Source organism: Galeopterus variegatus, unplaced genomic scaffold (assembly GCF_000696425.1).
Source record: "Galeopterus variegatus unplaced genomic scaffold, G_variegatus-3.0.2 Scaffold3298, whole genome shotgun sequence".
Classification (NCBI taxonomy): Eukaryota; Metazoa; Chordata; class Mammalia; order Dermoptera; family Cynocephalidae; genus Galeopterus; species Galeopterus variegatus.
In genome coordinates this window covers 77,899-103,096 of record NW_007729409.1, presented here as the reverse complement: position 1 = coordinate 103,096, position 25,198 = coordinate 77,899, and the positions used below count along the sequence as shown (strand labels likewise).

General features: G+C 39.3%; 1 protein-coding gene across 1 annotated transcript in view; it reads left to right on the top strand.

Annotated features, from left to right (window-relative positions):
• ATP13A5 (ATPase type 13A5) overlaps positions 1 to 25,198 on the top strand; it is a 111,481-nt gene that overhangs the window by 76,277 nt on the left and 10,006 nt on the right. The window contains exons 23-28 of the mRNA XM_008584525.1: positions 1,381 to 1,423; positions 3,436 to 3,545; positions 6,978 to 7,074; positions 9,151 to 9,223; positions 17,422 to 17,596; positions 19,971 to 20,173. Coding sequence (XP_008582747.1) covers positions 1,381 to 1,423; positions 3,436 to 3,545; positions 6,978 to 7,074; positions 9,151 to 9,223; positions 17,422 to 17,596; positions 19,971 to 20,173 — 701 coding nt within the window. The remainder of the gene's footprint in view (positions 1 to 1,380; positions 1,424 to 3,435; positions 3,546 to 6,977; positions 7,075 to 9,150; positions 9,224 to 17,421; positions 17,597 to 19,970; positions 20,174 to 25,198) is intronic.

Here is a 25,198-nt window from a genome sequence, read left to right as displayed (position 1 = left end):
ACTTTAGATAATTGCTGATAAGTAGTAGGTGAAATCAGGAGACTGCATTTTACTGTTATTTATTTGTTACCCAAGCATTCACAGAAAAGTCTCAAAAACTGCCTAACTCCCATAATGTCTTGAGGCTGAGTAAGTAACCAGTGTCTAAATGACTATTTCCTCACATGGTCATTGTATGATATTGGCTGAAGAAAGTAATTTTACCTTTTTCAAATGCCGGAGAAATTTTACCAACTTAACTGCTTAATTTTGAAAAGCTGTATTTCCCTTAAAAAAAGACCAATTCAGGAAGACACATGCTGTCTCAGAATGAGCTGTCTTCTCAATTTCCTGATCTTCCTCTTCATGCCTTTATCATTATCAATCTGCATAAGATTGTCTGAATTCTCTCCCTGAATTCAGGAAACACCAAGAAGTTATAAGACGTTGTAAGATATCCAGTGTGATGTAAAGACCAGATACGCACTTTAAGCCCAAAGAAAGGAAGCCATTTTCAATACTTGTGGGTAGTCATGACACATATATGTAAAGATTTATAGCGTGATTTTCATTTATATTAGCCTAATTTTAGGTTGAACCTAAATCTCTACATTTGACCATTTTTGATTTTCAAAAATGATCATTTCTTATGTATCAACTAATAAAGAGGAAATTCTAAGAGAAATGTACTTTTTCCACTTATTGATTTTACAATTTTAATTATTTTTGGAAAAATACCTCTGAGTCTTTAATAGTATTTCCATTAATCAATACCTATGATGTATTATTTACTTATAACAGAAAGCAGACTGTCTTGCATCAGTAATTTCTTGACCTTGACAGAGCTTTCATTTTTGCTCTTCTATGTGTATTGTGTTTGCATACCAAAGTGGTATGGATGGGGAGCAGGTTATCTCATTTTCACTCTGAGTTGCATCAAGAGTATGAGCATATGTCTCTAGTTATATCTGTTAAACTATTTCCCAAATGCTTCTCATCCTGGTGTCTGAACTTGCAACAGTGGTCAGCAAGCAGAACATAGCTGGATCAGCTATGATCTCTGCGTTAAGCATGTGAGGAGTGCTATCATCACGACTGCGCATTCTTAAGCGTGGACTTGGTAGATATAACCAAAAAGAACTTCTTTTGAAATGTGTGATCACTGGTTTTGCTGATGTCCTTGGCAGTTTCACTGCCATTTCAATGTGATTGATTGAAACAATTTAAATAATGTGATGGCCTTTTCCCCCTGGGAATAGGTCTCTCCAAATTATTTTCCTTCAGCCTGACTCCTTGTGTGTTCAGGGGACACGCACACACATATTGCATGTGAGTTAGTTATGGTGGAAATTGTTCAAGTGAGGTGGTAAGCTATTCATTTGTCTTATCCTTCCCCTGCAGTTATTTCGTGGGCATGTGTGGAGATGGAGCTAATGACTGTGGGGTGAGTAGAAATGACTTCTGCTAGCGCAGGCAGCTCACTAACATCCCTCTGGAGGACCCCATGGTCCCTGGGGTCTTTCTCTCCAGCCTCCTGTCAGCAACCACTTGATCACTTTGCGGTTTATGTCCACCTCCACCTGAGAGTGGGTCAGAAGTGGAGAGGGGGAAAGTGAAATGACTCACATCAGCTGTTTTCTGGCAGCTCCTAGAATAATAAAGACTGGGGAAGATGACTCAGATTCCTATATTTTAGATCCAGAAGGGACTTTACAAGACTAGCTGGTTTAAATCATTCATGTTATCAATAAAGAAATGAAGACTGAGGGAGATGAATTTATGTTTTTTGACTGAGGTCACACAACTGGTAAAGTCTTAGTGAAGGAAAAGTTCTAAACTGAATGACACCTAAATTGTATTTATTCATGCCAAATTTCTACCTTGGGTTTAGTTTTTTAAAATTGGTGTTACCTAAAAACTCACACTCAGCGAAATCCTAGACCAAACAATTTGGTTATTATGTACTATACCAAAACCTAAATTAAGTGATTCTCAGCAGATTATTTCTCATATACAATAGAAGGGAAGTACATATTTTATATTCCGAGTTTTAAAGATTTTATGATTGAAACAATACCTTGTTGTTTATGTACATAAGGACATATTTTAGTAGCTGATTTGTGGGACAAGGAATGAGGGAGTTTGCTTTGTATTTATAAAGCTTATTAGATATTTAAGATGTGGGTATTTGTTTTACTTTCCTCTTAAATATTTTCTCCAAAGTTCTGTGAAAAACTGTGTTCATAATTGGAGATTTATTATGACTTTTCTGCCTTATGCTTCATGAGAAGAAAGGTAGTTGTTAGTCTGTTCTTTAAAATCTAGAATAGTATCCATTCCCATTGATTATATGGAGTTTAGAATAAAACTAAGAAGTCAAATGCTTTTTAAAAATGACATGGTTTCTGCCTTCCAAAGAGTTCATTGTTTGATGGGGGAAAGAATCATGCATAAAACTAACCCTAACATAAAGCTGATGGCCCTAAATTATGTAATGAGATACAAAATGCTAAGGAGAAAAGAGGAGGAACAAAATGTTTAAAAACGTATTGAACATGAATCTAGTATGAACCAGCTATGATACTGGGTACTTTGTAGTTCTACAGAACTATAGAACTGCAACTACAGAACTACAAAGTCTCATTTTATGCCCACACAATTCCTGTGGGATTAGGGACTTGCCGGCCTGCCTACTGACCAGACTGCTCTGGGCACTCTCTGGATAGTTTTCAGTCTTGATGAGAAACTAATTAACTCTTATTTCAGTGGGACAGCACATATGCTGGAACGAGACTGTGATGAGTGTGATCTGGTCTCTGTCTCCAGTGAAGATGTTACATGTCCCATATTCTATCCCAGCAGTAGCTGGTTGGCTGGATCAGGCAGACTAGAGAAAGGTGGGAATTAGATCTCTTTCCCCTTTCTTCTTTTCCTTTCTTTTTTTCATGAAGAGGGCCTGCTAAGTATAAGAACTGAGATGCTCAAGGTCCCCAACCAATGTCCAGCCAAATTTTTTCATCTTTTTAATAGACTTTTTGAACGAGTGTTTCCATTTCCTTATCACATCAGCACTCCCCACAGCCAATATACATGCACATGCATGCATACACACATATGCGCACACACACATGCGTGCACACACACATGTGCACACACACGCATGCACACACACATGCACACACACACGCATGCACACACACACACATGCGTGCACACACACGCACACTGCTCTTGCTCTTCTCCCTCTGGATCATTATTTAGTTGGTGCCTCTTTAGTTGGTGACTTTGTGAATCAGGAGAGGGTGGGTAATCCGGGTAGAGGGACAGTATAAACAGAGGACCAGGGATGCAAGAATACAGCGTTATAACTATAATATGAATAGTAGTCTTTTGGTGTTTACATAGTTAGATCCTGGCCTGAGGAGTCATAGGTGTAACATGGATTCATCATTCCAGGCTCTGAAAATGGCGCATGCCGGCATCTCACTATCAGAGCAGGAGGCATCCGTGGCTTCCCCTTTCACCTCAAAAACAGCCAACATTGAGTGTGTGCCACATCTCATCAGGTGAGTCACGTCCCTCCCGCAACCCCCACTTCCCCGCAGGACCCACAAGCTCAAGGTTTGGCTCTGGCGATAGACTCTACTGTAACTTAAAGTGATAAATGCTACAACAGAGGAACGGGTGAGCATGGGTGAGGTGCTATTGGAGCACCAATTAAGGCATCATTGATACTGCTTGAGAATGCTGGTAAAAGCCACAAAATGTGACTTTCACTGCGCCTTAAAAGGTAGGTGGGTGTGTCGTGTAGACAGTTGAAAGCTTGACTTGATTTTTAAAAACTAATTTCATTTTTTACTTCTCTTCTCCTTTATTTTGTATGTTGGGTGCTTCCTGAAATATTTCTCTAAGGAGTTTGGGATGGGTAAGGAAGCAGAAAGTGAACACTCCATTAGGCAGCTTCCTCAAATGCTATCATATGCCTCCAAAATGAAAATTAGTGAATATGCAAAATGTTTCCATAAAAGATATTACAATTGATTGTCATTGTTTAGGGAAGGGGAAGAAGGTAAGAGCTGTTTATTTTCTCCAAATGCTTCCCTCACCTTCACTCCACTCCCATTTCTGATCTTATCTTTATTTACATCTTAAATGTGGTTAAGAATAAAACATTGGGTTTTATATTTTGTTCATAAATATTGTTCCCTTGTTATTTCCTATAGCACATGGGGATAACTTTTGGGCATCTTCATAGCCAGTGGTCTGAAAGACATCGAATTTTGAGATTTATACAAAAAAGACAGTCATGAAGTTCTTCAGCACATCCCTTGGTACATCAGAATTACAGGCTACTGGCTGGATTCACTGATCTAATAGTGCCAGGACTGAAATTCCATGCCCCTGGCTGGCTGCAAGACAGCTTGACACATCTCTGTGAACACTGGGGGTCTGCACCTGTGCCCTTCCACACCCTCAATCACCATCACCTCCCCTGCCTCCAAAGCAGCTCCTCTTCCCAACTCCTATGCTCCCTGCTTCCAAGGATGATTTGGTTCTTTGAGTCAATTGTCAAGGTTCAGAACCTCGGGGTACTTTTTGCTCTTTCCTCTTCTTCATCCATAACGAAACAGGAATTATGTTTTACTGATTTGTCTTTGCGGAGTCTGCCTAAGCCCTTTGCTTACTATCTCTTTTGCCTTAACTTTGGTTCATGTCATGGTGACTACACAATGATGGTGCTCAGATCCCTCACCTTATTTCATGCTTTCCATCATCAATGTTGTTTTTGGAACTATGGTGGATAAAGAATGAGACAGAGCCTTGCCCTGGAGGACTTACATTCCAGTAAAATATGTGTGTGTGTGTGTGTGTGTGTGTGTGTGTGTGTGTGTACATATCACAATACAGAGAATCTTATGCTTGATGCATGAGAGGTGCTTAATAAATTTGGTTTAAATAACGTCCAAACGATACAGTAAATATTCCAGCGGCTGTGTGTGAGAACTCAAGAGAGGAGGTAAGGTTTCAGCAAGGGGGTTGTAACTTGGAGGTGCTTCGGACTTATGTAAACAGGAAGGAGGTGGGATGGGATTCCAGGTGGTGGAAATGGGAGAGCCACATTTGGAAACAGGATTGTCATTGGAGAGTGCAGGAGCCAGTTAGTCCAAATGGGTTGGGAGACTTCTCAGGTGGGGGCTGTGACAGTTAAGCTGGAGAGCCAGGTGTGGAGAGCTTGCATAGGGAGTTTGACCTCCTGGATAGTTGTGCAAAGTGCCTACTCGACCTATCCAAAATGCAGTGGCATCTGAACTTCAGATGTTCTTCCTCATGCATGTAGCCCAATGCATTTATGAATGCAGTGTACTGTTTTAGAATACAAGTCATGTAAAATTTCTCTACTGGCAGATGGCTTAGTATGACCTGAGAGTAGAAACTCTATTTTTATATTTCATAGATTCATAAAAATTAGATATGGTTCAGCTCTGTTGGGCTCATTTTACCCTTACCTATCCTTGAGCATACTTATTCCTGAGAAATCACTCCAGAGGGGCAATGAGGTACTGTTTTACATACATAAGTCCTGATCCACAGGTTTTCATTTTTGTCCTTTGAATCATGATTTACTTGTTGTTATAGTTCAAGTCCTTTAGGGCAAGGACCGTGTCTTATTCATTTCTGTATCAAACACTGTGCCTAGCACTAAGCTGAGTACATCAGCACGTTTAAGTTCAATGAATTCTTGTGGAATGCATAAACAAATGCATGAGCTTCTTAAAGTTCAAAATCATTAGAAATAGCACTGATTTTTGAGGCCCATGCAAATATCCTTTGTGCTTTACTTAGAATGATTTTTTGTGCTTTCCTTTGAATCTGGATGTCTCACTCTTCCTGGAAATATACACAACTGCCGAAAAAGGGTGAAATCACAATATTTATGTAAGACTCGGGAAAATGATCCAGGCTTCTCAGGCTTGCCCCTCTCAGCTTGTCTTCTGCTCCATCCTCCGTGCTGGAAACAAATGGTGGCTCCTCACAGCCAGGTGGGAAACATCCACCCAGAGCATCCTGGCTCATCTCCCCTCCTAACCCTCTCATCTTGCCTGAGGCAAAGTCATTAGTAGTTTGGCTTTTAGATTTTACTTTTCATGTCCCTGTTTTGTTGACAAAGTCTTGAGCAGAGCAGGTGTCCATGTAGCTGGGGACTAGAAACGAAGTGTATGTGGATACCTCCTAATTGGATTTGGTTCTGCCTCGACAAGAGGTGGCCGCAGGAGGGGTGGTTTGCCAAGTTCTTCCCCGCCCCCATCCCTTCACATGCTTCTACCTCACATTGCCTTCTTTCAACCTTTTATAACCCACCATCCAGCAAAGCCTCAATTAAAGGAATCACAGCTCAAATGGAATTTTTTAAATATAGGGGGGATATCTATTTGTTAAACTGCAGTTTTTACGGTAGTCTTGATCTCCATGCCAGCTCAGATTATTACTGTGGATTCTTCCTAGAATATTGAAGCCAACAAGGCCCATTTCATCTCCAATATTAGAGTTACACCCACACTTCCTAAATGCAAGAGCACCCATCCTTTAGCTTTGTATGTCTAAGGGCCTCTAAAACACACACAGTACAATTTCTAGGAAGCATGCGTTGTTAAGATGGAATGAGTCACAGTCGAGTCAATGCTTGACATTTTGCACCTTATCATAATGTTGTATTGTGTTTATAATAAGCATGGTAACATTCTTACTTCATTGAAATCTTGTTGAAATTAAGGACTGTGCCTGATTCATTTTGTATGCTCCATGACTCAGCATAATGCTCATACCTCTTAAGCCTTAAATAAAAGTGAGTCAATAAATCAAGGAGTGGGGTAATGGTGGAAGGAGAGAATGAATGAATGAATGAGTAGTTCAATAAATAACTGAATGATAAGTAAATTTATATCAACAGGCTATTAAAAATAATACATAGCCAGTTATTTTTCTTTTTTGTTAAACAGAGAAGGCCGAGCTGCTCTGGTTTCATCCTTTGGGGTATTTAAATACCTGACCATGTATGCCATTATCCAGTTTATTGGTACATCGCTGCTATATTGGGTATGAACCGAAATCATTTCTTCCCAGTTCTATTGCATTTACATCCCTGGTTTATTCTTGGGGTGTGGCTTTTAAACAGGATTTAATGTTTTATAAATAAATGACATTTCTCAAAATAGGTATCTGCAAATTTAGGAAACTGGTACAACTGTGCATGAAACATGGAGCTAGAAATAAGTAGATATGGATCAGTTTTCTAGGATGTTGTTTTTCTCTGAATAATCTGAGACTTTTGACCTCTCCAACCCCTGTTTCATCACTTGGAGTATGATGAGACATTCAGAGCAGCCTAAATATAACTCAGCAGGAAATGGATCAGTCTGCAACTGTGGAATATTTTTGGCAAAAGACTAAGAAGAGATAAAAAGGAAGAGAAGTTGTTGAATTTGACTTTGAAGGACTAGAATGCTAAAAACCTCCCATATTGTAGCTTTTTACTTCTCTGAACATATACAGAATTTATAGCAATTCTTTAAAACTTAAAAAACTGAAATTAAATGGTAATAATAACCATTTAAGAATTAATGAGCTGTAAGAAGGAACTATGTATAGATTGGAAGTAATTTTCATTAGTTCAATCGTATCTTGCTGTACAGTAAAATGATCCAACAGACTCATGGAACACCTCAGGAAGGGAATTATTTCATTGCTTTTCTGGGAGATTTGAGAGGTGAATGAGGGGACCAGAGACTACAGCATCTGGTGGGCTGTTGCTTACAAGGATCACACACAGAAGGTCAAAGGGCAGCCAGGTGGGGAGAAATAAGAACTGGAGTGGGAGTCAGGAAACCTGGATTCAGGTCTGCCTCCATTCAAAAGACAAATTAGGTCTTGTCCTTGACCAATACCTGCCTCTGGGAATTTGGGCTGGCTGACTTTGAAAGTCCTTCATAGTTCTATGAACGCTGTTCCTAGAATGAATACTAAAACTACTGTTGGAAATTTCTCCCTGCTCCATCTCATCCTGTATGATTTTATCACTCTGAGGGGAAAAGAAAGGAAAAAAGCTTGAGGCAAAAAGGCAAATAAGACAAAGAAAGAATTGGAGGTTGAGAGGGACACTGAAGAACTGATTGCCATCTTTCACATATGTGAAAGCAGAACTTTAGTTCCAAAGTCTCCAAGGATGGAGTTAGAACCATAGTCAACTCTGAAGTCACTCGCTCTGATGATCTAGACCTAAATAAAATCATCCCCCAAAGGCCTTAACCCAGTACTTCTAGGCCTTGGGTTCACCCTCTAAGGAGCCACAAAAGTTTTCATAAATCTGGTCTGTAATGTGCTCAGAACGGGTCTATAGTTTAGTGCTCAGCCAATAGATATGAAGCAGATAAATAGGCCTGACTGCAAAAGATGCTGCACAGCAAGTTCTTGGAGAGTAGTGATTTGACTTTTATATTTAAATACTTCATCTCCATAAATGTGAACTTAAAAGAAATTCTGTGTTTACACAAACCTTAAAAGGGCAGGTGCACCTGACTGAAGTCTGCAATGGGCTTACTTAGGGTAGGGGCCCTTGTTCAGTTTGTGAAAGTTAATGAACTCCAAGAAAATTATGCTGTGAACTCAATCCATGGATAAGGATGAAGAGCAAAGCCAGTTAAATAAATTGAGGCCTTGACTTCAAATTTTAAGTTTAAAGTTCCCAAGGGAACGTTCAGGCTTTATCGTTTTATGTTGAGAATTCAACTGCCCAGGCTAAGAGTACAGATGCCAGAATTAATGTGGCCAGTAGGAAGATAGTTCCCAACTAACTGACTCTCATTGCTAAAATAGAATCAAGTTTAACACTGGGAAAATAGTGATCTGGTCTCATACTACCCAGAGAGATGCTAATGATTTTAGGAAAGTTATTTTCCTCCTGAAGAGGGAAGAAAAATAAGTTACCTCCTAATAACTTAAAAAGGCGTGTTGGGGTGGCTGGCCAGTTGGTTCAGTTGGTTGGAGCATGGTGCTGATAATACCAAGGTCTAGAGTTTAATCCCTGTAGCAACCAGCTCCAAAAAAAAAAAAGGAATGGTAAAAATGCTACAATGGCAGAAGGAACATTTATGTTTACTTTTCTTTCTTTTTCAGCAACTACAACTCTTCGGGAATTACCAGTATCTCATGCAAGATGTAGCCATTACTTTGATGGTCTGTTTAACAAGTAAGCTCTTTAGCAAAGTTAACTGTATTCTTTGTATTTACCTATGAAATTTTACAAATACCCACACAGACAAAAACTGCCGAGAATGAGGCACCCTAATTACCAAAACCTCTTTACCTATTAATTTTTTGAAAGTGGTGTTGGGGGTGAGTTGAGCTTTGAAGTCCTCAGACTTAGCATTAAAATCTCCAGATAGCAAATAGGCCTTAGCCTTAAAGAATTGTCAATGTATTCTGAGTTCTTTGTAGGTTTATGTCTTGTACATAGAAAAATGAATAAGAAATCTAGAAAGGGAATTTTTGAAAACCCAACCGTCACTTTCCATTCTTCATTTGTGCTTCATATTGACACGAAACCAGGTTTTTGCTAGTTATTCGACGTGTGAGAACAAACGCTAGCATTTTATTCTAGTGGAATTCTCTCCAAAGCAAGGTGTGGCTTATAGAAACTATTGCTCCTTTCCTTCCTTTGAGATGACACTGATGAAGTATTTCCTATCAAGAAACTCAGGGCTTGATGCTAACTCTTAATAAGCAAGAAAGGTGAATGCCTCAACAGACAGCAGAGAAAAAGGATGGCGTTGTCATCTCTTTTTCCTTGTTCAACAATGAGAGAGTTATAAAAATAACACATGAAACATCATGTGATGCAGGATATTAATAACCTTGAGAATTTTATGTAGCATCTTAAAACATGAAGCTGATATTGAAGTCATTTATCATATCATCCCAATGACAAAATTTATCAGTATCAGAGATGTAAGGAATATCAATTTTTACTCTTATGGTTGAAATGTCTATTCATAGCTCATTAAAATATTTTTCTACGTGTTATTAATATTCAAATGACTGAATAATTTTGTATCAGTGAAACTGCTTCTACAGTGTTAGATATTTTCAAGCAATTTGCATGACTTACTTGTGAATGATGCTAAAAAGAAAAAGGAACAAGTAGGAGTTTCTGAGAACTAAGCTAGCAGGCGGTAGCGTGGCCATGCCCATTTTCCACCACTCCCAATCTCTGTGACCTTTGGCAAATAATTTATGAAATAAATAATTTCTTCTTATAAGACGTCCTCATAGGATTGTGAGAATCAGATAAAATCGTGCTTGTGCAGTGTGCGTCACAGTGCAGGGCACGCTAAGCACTCACTACCAGGTGGACAATATCACAATGCCCCTCTCCTCTTTTTCTTCTTTGGAGAAGATAGACCAACTCAGTGAGCATTGGAAGAGAATCACAATGTGTGCAGGTGAACTGGTGTCATTAGAAATCCTAAAACATGGGTGGTAGTTCTAGTCTCGCTTCAGAATTGCTATAGACCTTGAACAAGTTATTCTGAGCTTTTACACACTTAGTTCCATGATTTTAGTGATGGATTTGACTAAATGGGGTGGGGCTACTTTACTCTTCCCCACAGCAGTAGCCTGTTGACCCTCATGCCAGTAGGTCACCCTGTGAAACTCAGCCTGTCACCTCAGAGTGGGCTCAGTGGGATGTTGGGATGACACAGGGCAGGACCATTATTACCACTAGGAGAAAAAGGCCTGAGTGTGATGGAACAGGAGAATAATGTTCTATCAGAATGAGAGCCCTTTATCCAATCATGATTCAACAAATACGTAGCTGGTTCAGTAAATGGGCTGAACTCAGGGGAGACTGGTGAAGGTGAGAGTAGAGGCAGGAAACAGCTATTTTTGTTTGTTTTTAACCCTCTGCCTTCAAGCACTCTGTTATTTTCCAGTCCCTGCAAGTTCAATCATCTCATAGGCAGATCATTTCCTGGTCAATTCCAGGTAGTAAAATGATTTAATCTTTAGATATGAAAAGTCCAGGAATTATTAATTAACATTCCACATCTTCATCCAGTTAAAAAATATCCTTCCCCTAGATCAAGCCTGACCTGTGACTTGGAGCAAGTAGTGGGAGAGAAGGCCGTGGCCTCTTCTTTCTACCTGTGCTTTGGGAATGAAAGCAACAAGAGCAGAGGTCTTTTTAATTAAGTTGGGGTATTGTAGTTCTCAAATACCATCCAACATGGGGGGCATCTAAATTTAGGCAATTTGCATGGGGCTCATTGGTGAGTTCTTGGGTTCTTCAGAGATTGCCTGTGGATTGGTCTGGACTAGGTCACTCCCTGACATGGGTGGTGCTCTCCCCCTCTGATCCCTCAGGATTCCTTTCTGCAGCTGCCTCCTTGTGGTACCCACAGAGTCGTCTTCTACTGCTGGGCCGTCTAGTCCCAGCAGGCTGCCTCACGGTGCAGATTCCTTCCGGGATAGCTCTAGCCTGGCTAATTTCCACAGCTTCTGCTTGACCTACCGGATGGTAGGTGTGAAGCTTGCTCTTACTGCTGTTCCCTCTCTCTTCCCTCTGTTGTGATAATAGAGGAGGAGTGAGCAAGGCAGGATCCTCTCTCAAAAACACTGGCAGTCTCTTCTGGACTGGTTCTTATGACTTCTCCTTATTTGGGTTGTGACTATGCTAAGAAGAAAGCCACAGTTCATGCTGCTGCTAACAATTCCATTTAAAGAATTTCTTAATAATCTCCATAGCTTTCTCTTATATAGTGTGTATAAAGGTGATGGATGGGGGGCAATGTTTACAGTTGAAAGACTAATATGGATCTTACTTTTACTAAGGTACTATGGTAATATGGTGATCACCTCTCTTTACACTAAATTGGCACTTTCATTCATTGTCCTCAAACATGAGACTCGGCAAAATTCTCCAGACACCAGGAAAGGCCACATTCAACATGCTTGTACACAAGTATTTCTTTCTTTCTCCTTTTTATTGAATCATTATTGATTATACATATCTTGGGGGTTCAATGTTGATGTAGGTTGATCAAATCAATACACAAGTGTGTATTTCTTACTGTGTGTTAGGCACATAGGTACTTGGGGGATAAAAAGGCTGATTGCTCAAGTTTAGAGTTTAGTGGGGGATTCACCTACATGAACTAATGAGATGCAAGTTGAAAGTAGTGAGCGGCAGAAAATAGCAGATGCTTTGAGAGTTCCGAAAAAGGAGAAATTGCTTCTGATATTCTGGAGTTAGGGAGGAGGTAACAGTGGAGAAGGGAAAAAGGTAGTAGGGATGGCTTCACGGAAAAAATAGCATTTGAGTCAAAATAGGAAGGATGAATAGATTTCAAATATCTTTTGCTAAAAGAACATTTCCAGTAGAAGGAAGCAGCATGAGAAAGAGAGCTGATAAATATGGTGTAGAGTTTTTCAATTTGACCACACTGTGGGGTATGTGAAAAGACACAGTAGGAGACAAAATTTGAGAAGGTGAATTGGGTCAGATTACCGAGAGTCTTGACTGCCAGGCTGAGAACTGCGGACACTCATCAGCAGCCCTTAGAAGTCACTGACAATTGGACAATCAGTGTAAAATTACTCTCATTGAGGCTTCTTACATTTCTAAGTTCCCAGGTTAAGGTTCTTGGCCTTAACCCTGGGTTAGTATGGGAAAAAGACAATATAATTACATATTTAATTTATTTATTTATTCACACCTTGCCTTGTTCCCACGAGGTTTCAAGACATTACACGAAGGCAGCTAGTAAGACAAGATATAACACATTAAAGAGAAAATCAAGGAGAAAAATAAGATGAAGTCAGAGGGGAAGTCTATTAGGAAAATGCGTGTCTTGAAGTCCACTTTGACCCTGATCTATGTAACAGCCATACTGAAGTGAATTTGTTCTAGCTACATCTCTGTCCCCTTCAACAAGATCCACTCAAACTAGACCAAGACAATAGATGAGGGGGGTGTTTTAAGACTATAATTCTCAAATAAATTTAAGAACAGAAACTCTGAAGCACATGGGTCTGAGAAGGACTAGAACACTAATGGGTCTAAAATGGATGGTGCTTTCTTTATTTCCAAGCTGCCAGCTTGTTTTCTTCTTTCTATTCCTACTATTTTCATCTGACTTCTACTCATTCACCTTGTAAATGACCCCAAAAGTGACACTAGGACTGAGTCTGCATAGCTTTTCTGCTTGTCTTCCCATGAGTTCCACCTTTCATTGTCTCATTAGCAAATCTTTTGGAGAGAAAACTTACTGACCTAACTTGGGTAAGATGCCCATCTTTCGGCCAATCATTTCTGATAATGGAGGTGGGGTCATATAATTCAGCTCTATGTCAGCCAACCACTCCAGCATATGGGAGGAGGCAGTATCCAGAGAAAAAGACTTGGGAGGCAATTCACCCAATGTACAAACACATTTCTTATGTAAAGTCCATCAGGTTCCAATGATTCCTAACCTTTTCTAGGTTTTGGTCTCCTTGGAGAATCTGATGGAAGATATAAATATTTTTACCTTAGAAATCTCATGAGGTACACCCAAGATTTTGCATGTAGTTTAGGTAGGTTTATGAGCCTCCTGAAATTTCACTTACATGACTTGCAATGTTCATAATATATTGTAAAGTAAACCAACTACTTAGAATGAGCACAACTAATGATATCCAAATGATGCCAAACAATTATACATTATACTTTGAGAACAGAATTTGAAACTGTGAAATACTCCCAGGCAAGCAGCAGGCCCTGTGCTAGGTTTAGTAAGGGACGAAACGGAATGAGACAGGGCTTCTTACCTCAGGGAGCTCACAGTCTGCTGAGTACATATGTAAACAGCCAGATTCAATGCGGAACATCCTGCGCTATAGCAGCAATGTGAGTAATGTGCTGTGGGAACTCAGAGCAGGGAATGATTAATTCTGAATAGAATATAAGACTTCGCAAGTTCACATTCCTAGGCATGCAATCTGATAGCATGTATCATCCTCATTTTAAGGAAAACTGAACAACTCAGAGAAGTCTTCTGGCTACTCATAAACAGTACTATTATTCAAGCTTGTATTTCAGGGCTTCTCATTTTAATCTTTTTAATTTGTGAGATCTGTCATACTGCAATACGCTATAGAGCAGAGAACGTGGATCTTTACAACCAGACAGTCTCAAGTTTACATCACCACTCCGTTACTCACTAACTGTGGGTCTTTAAGCAAGGGACTCTACTTCTCTGAAACTCAGTTTCTTCAACTGTAAAATTTACCTGCTTTGCATTGCTTTGTAAGGAAATAAAGATAATGTTTATAAAACACATAACACAGCCTCTGGAACCTAACAGGTGTCCTAAAATGGTAGTCATTATTTTGATTTACATTTGTACATAGTCAGGCATACAGATTCCCTGTCAAAAGTATGAGTAAAAGGTCAAAAAGTATATGGAAAAAGTCAAAACATTCTGTGTAAGAATCCTGTATCAATCAGCTATTGTCACAATAATGCTGCATAACAACCCATCCCCAAAGCTCAGTGGCTTACACCACCTACCAGGTATTCTGCCCTTCATAAGTCCATAGGTTGACTCTCATTCAGCTGACTTAGGTTGGCTCAGCTGAGCCACTCTGCTTTAGAATGTACATCCATTGATCTTGGTCTGGGCCATGGGTTTGATTCAGGTCTCTGCTTCATGTTCTTCATCTGGGGCCAGGAGGAATGGAAAGAGCAGGTGTAGTCTCATTGCAGGTCACAAAGAACAGAGCCACAAAGCAATCCCTGCCAGGCAAGCATGCTTGAAACTTCTGTTAACATCTCTTTAGCCAGAGAATGTCACACAGTGAAGCCAAAATGAAGGGGTGGTAAAACACATCCACCACTATGAGGCCAGTAATTCAACCTGCCATAGTTTCTGTGTGAAAGAAAGGTCAGAAACTACAATGAACGTGTGTGAGAGAGAAAATAAAGAGGTAGAAGCCAGATGCACAGAGCTGTGATTACACCTTTCTCCTCTACCCACAACCTCTTTATGAACTCTATGATCACATTCTACCTTGGATACTGGAGTGCACAGAGAACTGCAACCTCTGCCTTCTGTGACCTTAGAGCACAATCTCTTTGCAACTGTCTTCAGCCTTGACTGCAGTCCAAATTGTGCCCTTCTTTGTGTATCCAAGCAATGACTTCTGACACCAACTACCAGAAGTTAAGCCAAACTTCACAGGTTAAGGGCACAGCCTCCACAGACTGCCTTCACTTCAGACACCAGCCACAAGTTTGGGGATCCCCATGCTTCTTCCCTCACTTCAGACACCAGCCACAAGTTTGGGGATCCCCCACTTCTGACTAGCTGCCTACAAATTAGGGGGTTTCCACTACCCCTCCAGTTCAACAATTTGCTACAACAACTTACAGAACTCAGGAAAGTGCTATACTTATGATTATAGTTTTATTATAGCAAAAATACACAAATCAGAACCAGCCAAAGGGACATATATAAAGTGAGGTTTGAGGGAGGAGGGGCTGTCTTGAACATGACACTTTCATTGTCCTTACCCTGTGGAGTCAGAACACTTCACCCTCCTGGCACATAGATGTGTGGCGATAGGCAGAGAACTGCCAACCAGGAAAGCTCAACAGAGCTTCAGTTTCTGGAGTTTCTATTGGGGTTTCTTTATGTAGGCGTGATTGACTGAATCACTGACCACAAGGTTGAACTCAATCTCCAACATGCCTTCCCTCTCTGGAGGTCAGGCTGATATCATGTGGCTCAAAACTTCAACCCTCTAATCATATGACTGCTTTTATTGGCATAGCCAGCCCTTGTCCTGAGTCATCTCGTTAACACAACTCTCTTCAGACGCACCATCAGTCATCTGGTTAGGATAAACGGTCAGGGTCCACCATGAATAAGAAAGACACTTAGGAAATTTCAAGAATTTAGAGGATATATCCCAGAACTGGGAATAAAGGCCAACCATTTTTTTTATTCCAAGGGTTTAGAGATAACCTCCCAGGAACTGTAACAAAGCCAGCCAAATCCTTTATTGCACAATCTGTCAGCGTCTTCCACAGAACGTCAAATTCTTTGAGGGCACACGAGACGTCCTTCTCATCTCTGCATACTCCACAGCCTCTAGCCCAGTACCCTGCTGGAGAAACGCTGATTCAGTTGGTAAAGGTAAACCCTTAGTCATAGAGCTTTAGAATAAATGTGACTTTGAAGACCATTTAGACATTCCACATTCATTTTACTTATTGGAGACTATGAGGCTTTCCAACACACTCATTTATTTTACCCATGAGAAAATAAAGAACCAGAGTTCATATAATTATCCCGTAACACATATTGAACAAACCAAAGATCCGCGTTAGCGTTGTGTTATTCCAAACTGGACACCCGTTCCCTAACACCTGCCCCTACAAGCATAAATACAAACCTAAGCATATACACCATACTTTCTTCCTTACATCAAAGAAATAAGCTGCAAAAAGGGAAGAGGTGACATGTATAAGAACCAATTCATGACTATGATGTAAATCTTTAAACATGATGTTTCTAATTCCTGACCTCCCATGCTACTGTCTTTCTCTGTCCTGGGAAGTAAAGTACATTTCATTTTGATCAGCTTGTGAGAATATGTAGCTACTAAGAAGATGTAGTCATCTTTTTAAAATAGTTGTTCTTTTTAATCTGTGTCCACTGCCAACCCCTTTAAATTGAAAAAAAAGAGGGGATCAAAAATACAGTGTGTTTTAACACTCTCATTTAGAAGCAAGATTTTTTTAATAGTCCTTTTTCCTCCGTGAGTATAATAGGCACTAGCTGTCCTCCATTCATACACATATCCAGGAAGGAACAGAGCCCACTTCTAGCATCTGTCACAGTGCCTGGCACATTGAAGTACACAGAGAATGTTGGGTGAATAAATAATAGAGTGAGTGTTTTTTTTTTTTTTTCTATTACTCAGCATATGAAGATCAATCTAGCTAGATGCTTCCTTATTCTCACCCCAACTCTCCACTTTCTCATCAGCACTGAGAGATAATATTAGCACTGCTTATCCCATTTGGAAGGCCATTTTCCTCTTTGTACACCATTTCTCTCAGCCTGGTTGTGGAAAAATATTTGCACTATGTGATGTGATAAATATATTAATTACAGGACTTGTTAACCCATTAGTTTTCATTTCTGAAGGTGAAACCAAAGCATGGAAGAGACAAAGGCTTGTAGAATTGGATATGCAACTAGGTGATGTGCTTACCTGGTATAAACCTTCAGTTTGTGTTTGCTGCATGTGAATCCTAATGCAAGACTCAAGATGATATATATCTCAATCTTTTATTCTCAATGATGAAATTCTAACAGGAAAAATGTATTTGTCTTTCAGTGAGTTCAACTCATGCCTACCCAAAGCTGGCTCCATATCGACCAGCAGGACAGCTCCTTTCTCCACCTTTGCTGCTCTCAGTCTTTTTGAATTCCTGTTTTACCTGCATTGTGCAGATATGTGCATTTCTTCATGTGAAGCAGCAGCCCTGGTATTGTGAGGTCTACAAATACAGGTTAGTTCATTTTCTTAGTTTTCATTTCTGACGGTTGATATAATGAGTATCCAATGCCATTGTTTAACTTGTTTTGAACACATGTCCTAAAATTTTAATGAGTAAAAGTTGTGCCTCCATACTACAAAACATAAATGATAGGATAGCGCACAGAACACAGTTAATGGGTGGAGTGCTTGGCTGAGCCATGTGGAGTGGATGGGAAAAGATCTGCCACAGCAGTTGTCAATCTACCCGCTGGTTGACTGAGTGAACGTATTCATTCCCTGGTGGTTTGGATATCCCATAAACCAGGGGTAGGTAAACATTTCCTGTAGAGGGCCAGATAGTAAGTATTTTAGGCCTTGTGAGCTAGATGGTTTCTGTTGCAACTAGTCAACTCTGCTGCTGTAGCACAAAAGCAGCCAAACAATATGTAGGTAAGTGGACATGTCTGTGCTTCAATAGAAATTCAGGTACAAAAACAGGGTGAGTTGGATTTGGCCTGTCAGCTGTAGCTTGCTGGCGCCTGATATAGACATGCAAGAGACATTTGCTTGAATTTTTTTAGTTTTTCAAATGAATGTTAAAATTAAAATGTGAGTTGATGGTATCATTGTTTTGACTGAATTGGAACACTAGACTCAGGACACTCCCTTCACCTACCTGGGCTTTAATTTCCTTAACTATAAATTAAGAGTAAGATGAAGTGGACTATAGCATACGTGCTCAAACTTTATTTTTTTCAGACAAAGACTCCCCACCCCCAAAAGAAAAGACAGGAAAGAAGCTGCTTTTTTTGAAACAGGGCATGAACAAACTCCCCCTCACTCTGTTGTGAGTCTGAAGGCATCAGAACCCCAGAAATTAGTGAAACACAGATTGAAAAGTACCAAATGATGTCTAAGATTGTCACTTAGATCCAAAATTCAGCAATTGAAATATTACTTAGAATGCAGAATCCCATTAAATTTCAAAACCAGATTTCCCCCCAAATTGAAGTATACATACTCAGAGAGGTCAAGTTCTGATTAAATCTAAGAGACGATATGGTGTAGCCAAAAGGGGGATGGACGGGAAATTAGGAGTACCAGGTAGTCCTGCCTCTATCACTAACTGTGCCTCAACTTTCTTATCTGCAATATAAGTATATTGCACTAGACACTTTTTGGTATTAAACTCTATAATTTAGGGCATTTAGTCTTTCTATCCCTCTTTGTACAAGAACGTTTTTGTGACTACTAAATTTTTATTTCATTAATTTATTTAGCAAACATTAATTGAACATATATTATTTGCAAAGTATATTTCTGGATCCTAGGAAGCCCAGGATAATTAGAACTAAGTTTCGCATTTGAATTCACAGGTGGAAAAGGAATTTTCTCTATAAGCAGTTGTAATAATAGTGAAATAGCTTCAAGCTGAACAAGAAAGCTGATGGAAATGAATTTGTAGTTTTGATTATTGAGGGAAAAAAGAATATTGCAAAAGATTAATGGGGACTGGGAAGGCCCAGATCTTAAACAAGTACTTCTCTAAGTAAATATTGTGTGACCCCACTATGCTAGGTACCTAGGATTCATTGTAAGTTTGAGTAAAACAAAAAAACAAAACCAAAAGAAAAATCTTATATTCAAGAAACTCGCATCCCAGAGATGGAAAATAAACATATGTAAACAAATAATTGCAAAAACAATAAGCTAAATGCAGCAAAAGAGGGAAGAAAAGGGGGTGCTAGATTTTCTTCCCAGTGGTAAAGACACTTCAGATATAGTGATGTCTGAAGGATAAATATCACCTTTCTTAAAGGAAATAGCATGTGTATCCCAGCAGGTGTGCAAATTGTGATATCTGGGGAATTGGATAGTCCTCTATGTTAGTAATGTAAGGAGCATGGGAGGAGTGGCAAAAGATAAGACCAGGAAAGCCACCCTGAGAAGCTTGAGCTTGATTTATTAGCAAAATAGAGCGATAGAAACCTCTTAAGCAGGAGAGCATCACGTTCAGATCTTTAGGAAGATAAAGCTCAGGACACAAGTTATGAGGCTTCCATTAGTCCATCAAAGAGAAAACAGCACACATGCACATACCCACACACCCACACGCATTCAATCCACATGGTGCCTTTACTCTGAATTGAAAAGAATTCCATAGAAAATTGTTATCCAAGCCCTTCCAAGAGAGATCACTTGTTCTAAAAAGAATGCCGGACAAAGAACAATCTTAACTTCCTCTAGAATTTTATGTCTGCTTTGTCATTGCAAGAGGTGAACATAATGTGTCTTGGTAGTTACTGGTTGAAACAGTTTAAAAGCTAATTAAACTTTTAATTTTTTCACCAAATGGATAAAACTAGAATAAAAAGTCCTGTGCAATGCTGGTGATTCTTTTGTAGTGAGTGCTTTCCGGCCAGCCAAGGTTATTTCTCAACAAACGCGAGTTTGGAAAGAAACTGGACTGGAAATGCAACTCTGATTCCTGGTTCTATTTTAAGTTTCGAGAGTACCACACTGTGGCCCATTGCCACCATCAACTGTATCACAGTAGCATTTATCTTTTCTAAGGGAAAGCCATTTAGAAAACCCATCTACACAAACTGTAAGTATATGAAGTTCAATTTTTCTTTCTGAATGTTTTTTCTGTTTCCCCACCCTCCCCAGAGCTTCAACTCACTGGTAAAGGAAGAAACAATTGCATTGCTCTAAAATGATTATTGAATATAATGGTCATAGGTGGTAGAGACCAAGGGCGGAAACCTGCTCATTTGCAAGTGAGCATAGACATTATTCGATGGTCATATGAGTCCTGTTCTTATAGTGAGTCATTAAGAATCTTTTTAAGCACATGAATATGTGTCAAAATATTTTATAAAACATTTTCTAACTACTTCAAATATAAGTTGACCTCTTAGTAGCTTTATAACATTGGGCTAGTTACCTTAAGCATTCTGTGCTATTTCCTCATCTGTAGAATGGGAATATTGCATTCTCCGAGTCCTGTGGGGAGAAGTGAATGACGCATTTCATAGAAAGGATCTAGTACAATACAAAGGGCCTAGCACTTACAATAGATGATCAAAAATTCTTTTTTTTTTTTTTCAATTGAAACATGCTTGTATGTATCTGTGGGGTACAGCGTTTAACATCAATACTTGTGTGTGATATGTGATGTTCAAATCAGGATAATTACTATATTTATCATTACACAATGTAATAATTTTTTATGACCCTTTACCGATTTCTCACTAACCCAGTCTTCCCCTTCTTTCAACCTTCCCCTCCCCATTTCCCACCTCTGGTGACCTCAGTTCCATTCTCTCCTTTCAAAAGTCCAATGAGTTATTGTAATTATTGTATCTTTACTTCTTTCTTTTTTAATTAATTTATTTTTTTAGCTCCAATTTATGAGTGAGGACATGTGGTATTTCTATTTCTGTCACTGCCTTATTTCACTTAACATAATTTTTTAAGTTCATTCATGTTGCTGTGAATGGCAGAATTTCATTCTTTTTTATGGCTGAGTAGTATTCCATTGTGTATATACACCACATTTTCCTTATCTAGTCATCTATCAATGGATGTTTAGGGTGGTTCCAGCACTTGGCTATTGTAAATAGAGCTGCAATAAACATCAGAATGTAGGTATTCCTTTGACATGATGATTGCCATTCCTTTGGGTACATACTTAGCAGTGGGATTGCTGGATAGTATGGCAGTTCTATCTGTAGCTGTTTGAGGAACATCCATACTGTTTTCCATAATGGCTGCACTAATTGACAGCCCAAACAACAGTGTAGGAGGGTTCCCCTTTCTCTGCATCCTCACCAGCATTTGTTATTCTTCATTTTGAAAATGGCCAGTGAGATGATGTCTCAGTGTGGTTTTGATTTGCATTTCCCTGATGCTTAGTGATGTTGAGCATTTTTTCATGTGTCTGTTGGCCATTTGTATATCTTCCTTTGAGAAATGCCTATTTAGCTCTTTTGCCCATGTTTTAATCAGGTTACTTGTTTTTTTACTGTTGTTTAAGTTCCTTGAATTTTCTGGATATCAATTCTTTATCAGATGCATAGTTTGTAAATATTTTATCTGATTCCGTAGGTTGTCTTTTCACTCTGTTTTTGTTTTGCTGTGCAGAAGCTTATTAGTTCAATATACTCTCATTTGTTTATTTTTTTTCTTTTGTTGCCTGTGCTTTGGGGGTCTTATTCATAAATTTTTTGCCCCATCCTACTACCTGAAGTGTTTCCTCTATGTTTTCTTCTTGTAGTTTTATAGTTTCAGGTCTTATATTTAAGTCTTTAATTCATTTTCAGTTGAGTTTGGTATATGACAAGAGTTTTAGATCTAGTTTCATTCCTCTACATATGGATGTCCAGTTTTCCCAGCACAATATTAAAGAGGCCATCTTTTCTTCAATATATGTTCTTGTTGCCTTTGCCAAAGATCAGTTAGTATGTGAGTTGATTTCTGTGTTCTTTATTCTGTTCCATTGGTCCAACTGTCTGTTTTTATGCCAGTACCATGCTGTTATGGTTACTATAGCTTTGCAGTATATTTTGAAGTCAGGTAGTGTTATGCCTCCAGCTTTATTTTTTTTGCTTGGGATTGTTTTGGATATTCAGGGTTTTTTGTTCCATATGAATGTTAGGATTGTTTTTCTGTTTCTGTGAATAATGTCATTGGTATTTTGATGGGAATTGCATTGAATCTGTAGATTGCTTTGGATAGTATGGACATTTTCACAATGTTAATTCTTCCAATCCAAGAGCATGAAATGTCTTTCCATCTTTTTCTGTCCTCTTTAATTTCTTTCAGAAGTGATTTGTAGTTCTTGTTGTAGAGATCTTTTACCTCCTTGGTTAAATTGACTTCTAAGTATTTTATTTTGTGGTGACTATTGTAAACGGGCTTGTTATCTTGATTTCTTTTTCTGCTAGTTCATTATTAGAGTATAAAAATGCTACTGAGTTTTGTGTGTTGATTTTATATCCTGCAACTTTACTGAAATCATTTATCAGCTCTAAGATTTTTTTGTTGAGTCTTTAGGTTTTCCTGTATATAGGATCATGTAAAAATTCTTATTCACTTCCCCAGTATATTAATCCAAGTATGGTAAAAAAGCAAAAAACCAAACAAATAAAAAAAACTCTTTGAAGCTATAGTCAAGACCCTTAGGCCAGAGAATATGCCCTATCATTATTGAGTGGACTGAAACACTTTGAGAGTGAAAGGAGACATTATTAACAATTACGGCAAGATTAAATAGGGAATGTTGGGGTGAACTAGGACACATGGTCACCCTGTCTATCATGCAATTGTTTTCAATATTACAGTCTTATAAATAAGGCTGTGAACAACATATTTGTATAAATCATTTTGACCTGGCTTCTGATTTCCTTAGGATAGTCAAGCTCAGTTATTTGGTGAAACTATGTCAAAATGTTAAAGCTTTTAATACACAATTTAAATTGCTTTCTAGAAAGTATGTACCGATGTTCACTCCTCTCAGTTGTTTTGAAAGGGTTTGCTACATAACAGCATATTCAACATCAGGTACTATATTTAAAAAAAAGTGCTGATCTGAAAATTTTTTTAAATGGTGTCTCAATTTTTAAAAATTTGAATTTCTTTGATCACCCATGAGGATAAACATATTTTCATGATATTAGCCATTTCTTCTTCTGTGAATTATCTATTTACATTATTTTACCTATTTTTTCTATTGGATTGTTATTTTTCTTATTTATTTGTATGAGTTGTTTATTTCTTTGTTTATTGCCTTATGCATAGAAAAAATTATTTCAATTGAATCATAATTGATTATACATATTTTGGGGACTCAGTGTTGACATATGTTGTTCAAATCAATATTACTATAATGTATATTGTTACAAATTTTACTTATTCTTTCTGCCACTTGTCTGATCTCTCCCTATCTGCCTCTCCTTCCCCCCTCCTACCACTGATTACACTAGATTCTTTCTCTCCTTCTGAAAGAATAATGGTTACTCTGTTGATTTGTTGCCTAGATGACCTGTCCAATGCTGAAAGGTGTGTTCGGGTCCCCCAATATTATCACAAAGCAGATGCTTCTTCTGTCACTCTGGAATGGGCTTTGTGGAGAATGACATCCTCTCCTTTTCTTTGGTCTCTGCTGGTGACTCTCCTTGTGTCAATGCACTGCAGTAACTAGTGGGCCATCTATGTGGTAGTTGTGCCATCTAGCCACTTTCACGGCAGCAGTGGCAAATGTGGTGGCCGTGGTGGGCCACGCACATGGAGGTGATGTTTTTGGCATGATCCTTGTCATTGGTGGTGTGCCTGGTTGTGGGAAGGGATCCAGTCCCCAGATCCATGCCCTGGGCCCCCAGGCAAGGCCCCAAGTCACTGGTGTTGTGCCTGGTTGTGGGTGGGGGTCCAGTCCCCAGCTCCAACCTCAAGACCCCAGGCAGGCCCTGAGGTGCTGGTGGTGTGCCTGGGCTGGAACTAATTTTTGTTCTTTGCTTACTTCTAAAATGGGGAAACTTCCTGTGGGAAGCAGTACTTGAGCTGTGTGGTTGAGCTAAATTGCTGCTTTGCTGCTGTTCCTCTAAGGAAGGCTTTTTGTGCAGCTCAGGGTTTAATGGTTGACCTTACAGGTACTTCCAGCTTTCCAGAGACCTGGTGCACCTGGGTTGTGTAGAAACTCTGATCTGGGCCTGAATCTTTTCATCAAACTGCACCCCATGCAATTCTGCATTCCCAACCAGTCTCCTCTGAGTGGTCCTGTGCTGATTGGGGGGTGGGTTGGCTGTCCTTGCTGTGTCCCAGTGTTCTCCTGGTGGGCCCATCTTCCCCACCACCCATGCTCCAAACACTTCCCATGGGACAGGCCGTGTGCTGGTCCCTTGAGATGACTCTCCACCTTCTGAATGGCTCCCCTTTTTCAGCTGTTCTGGCTCCTCATTCCTGCGTGGGTCCATGGGAACCCTATTTGTGGTCATCCTGTCCTGGGGGCCACCAAGGCTCTCTTCTCACCTGCTGCCTCCAAGCAACTCCATCCAAAGGGCACAGCTGCAGCTTCTGCCAGCTCCTGCTCCATGTGCTAAGCAGTTTCAAGCTTAAAGCAGCCATGGCCCAAAATGCTCCAAGCAGTTTTTTCTTTCTCTCATTGTCACTTCTCCCCCTTCATGAACTCCATAGGTCTCTCCTCCTCTTCGCCTGAGCTCCAGCGGCCCCAGATTGGCTGATGTTTCATTTTTATAGTTGTAAATTGGTTGATTTGTGGGAGAGAGTGACACTGGGGACTGTCTATTACATACCTTGACTGGACCTCTGAAATTTTTTTCTAATTATGAAATAGGGTAGATTATCACTTAGTTTTTACATTTGTTTTAATGTTTTTTGAAATCTAGTGTAATTTTGATGTATATCTTGAGGTAGGAATCAAACTAGTTTATCCAACTAGTCAACCAGTTTTTCCAGAAGATTTCATTGACTATTGAGTATTTAATATTCCTTTCCTTAATTTATTCCTCAACTGAACATAATACTAGCTTTATCATACCTATCTAAATTCATGTATGTTCATGGTTTTCTTATATATATGTGTGTGTGTGTTTGTGTGTATACAGTTTATATT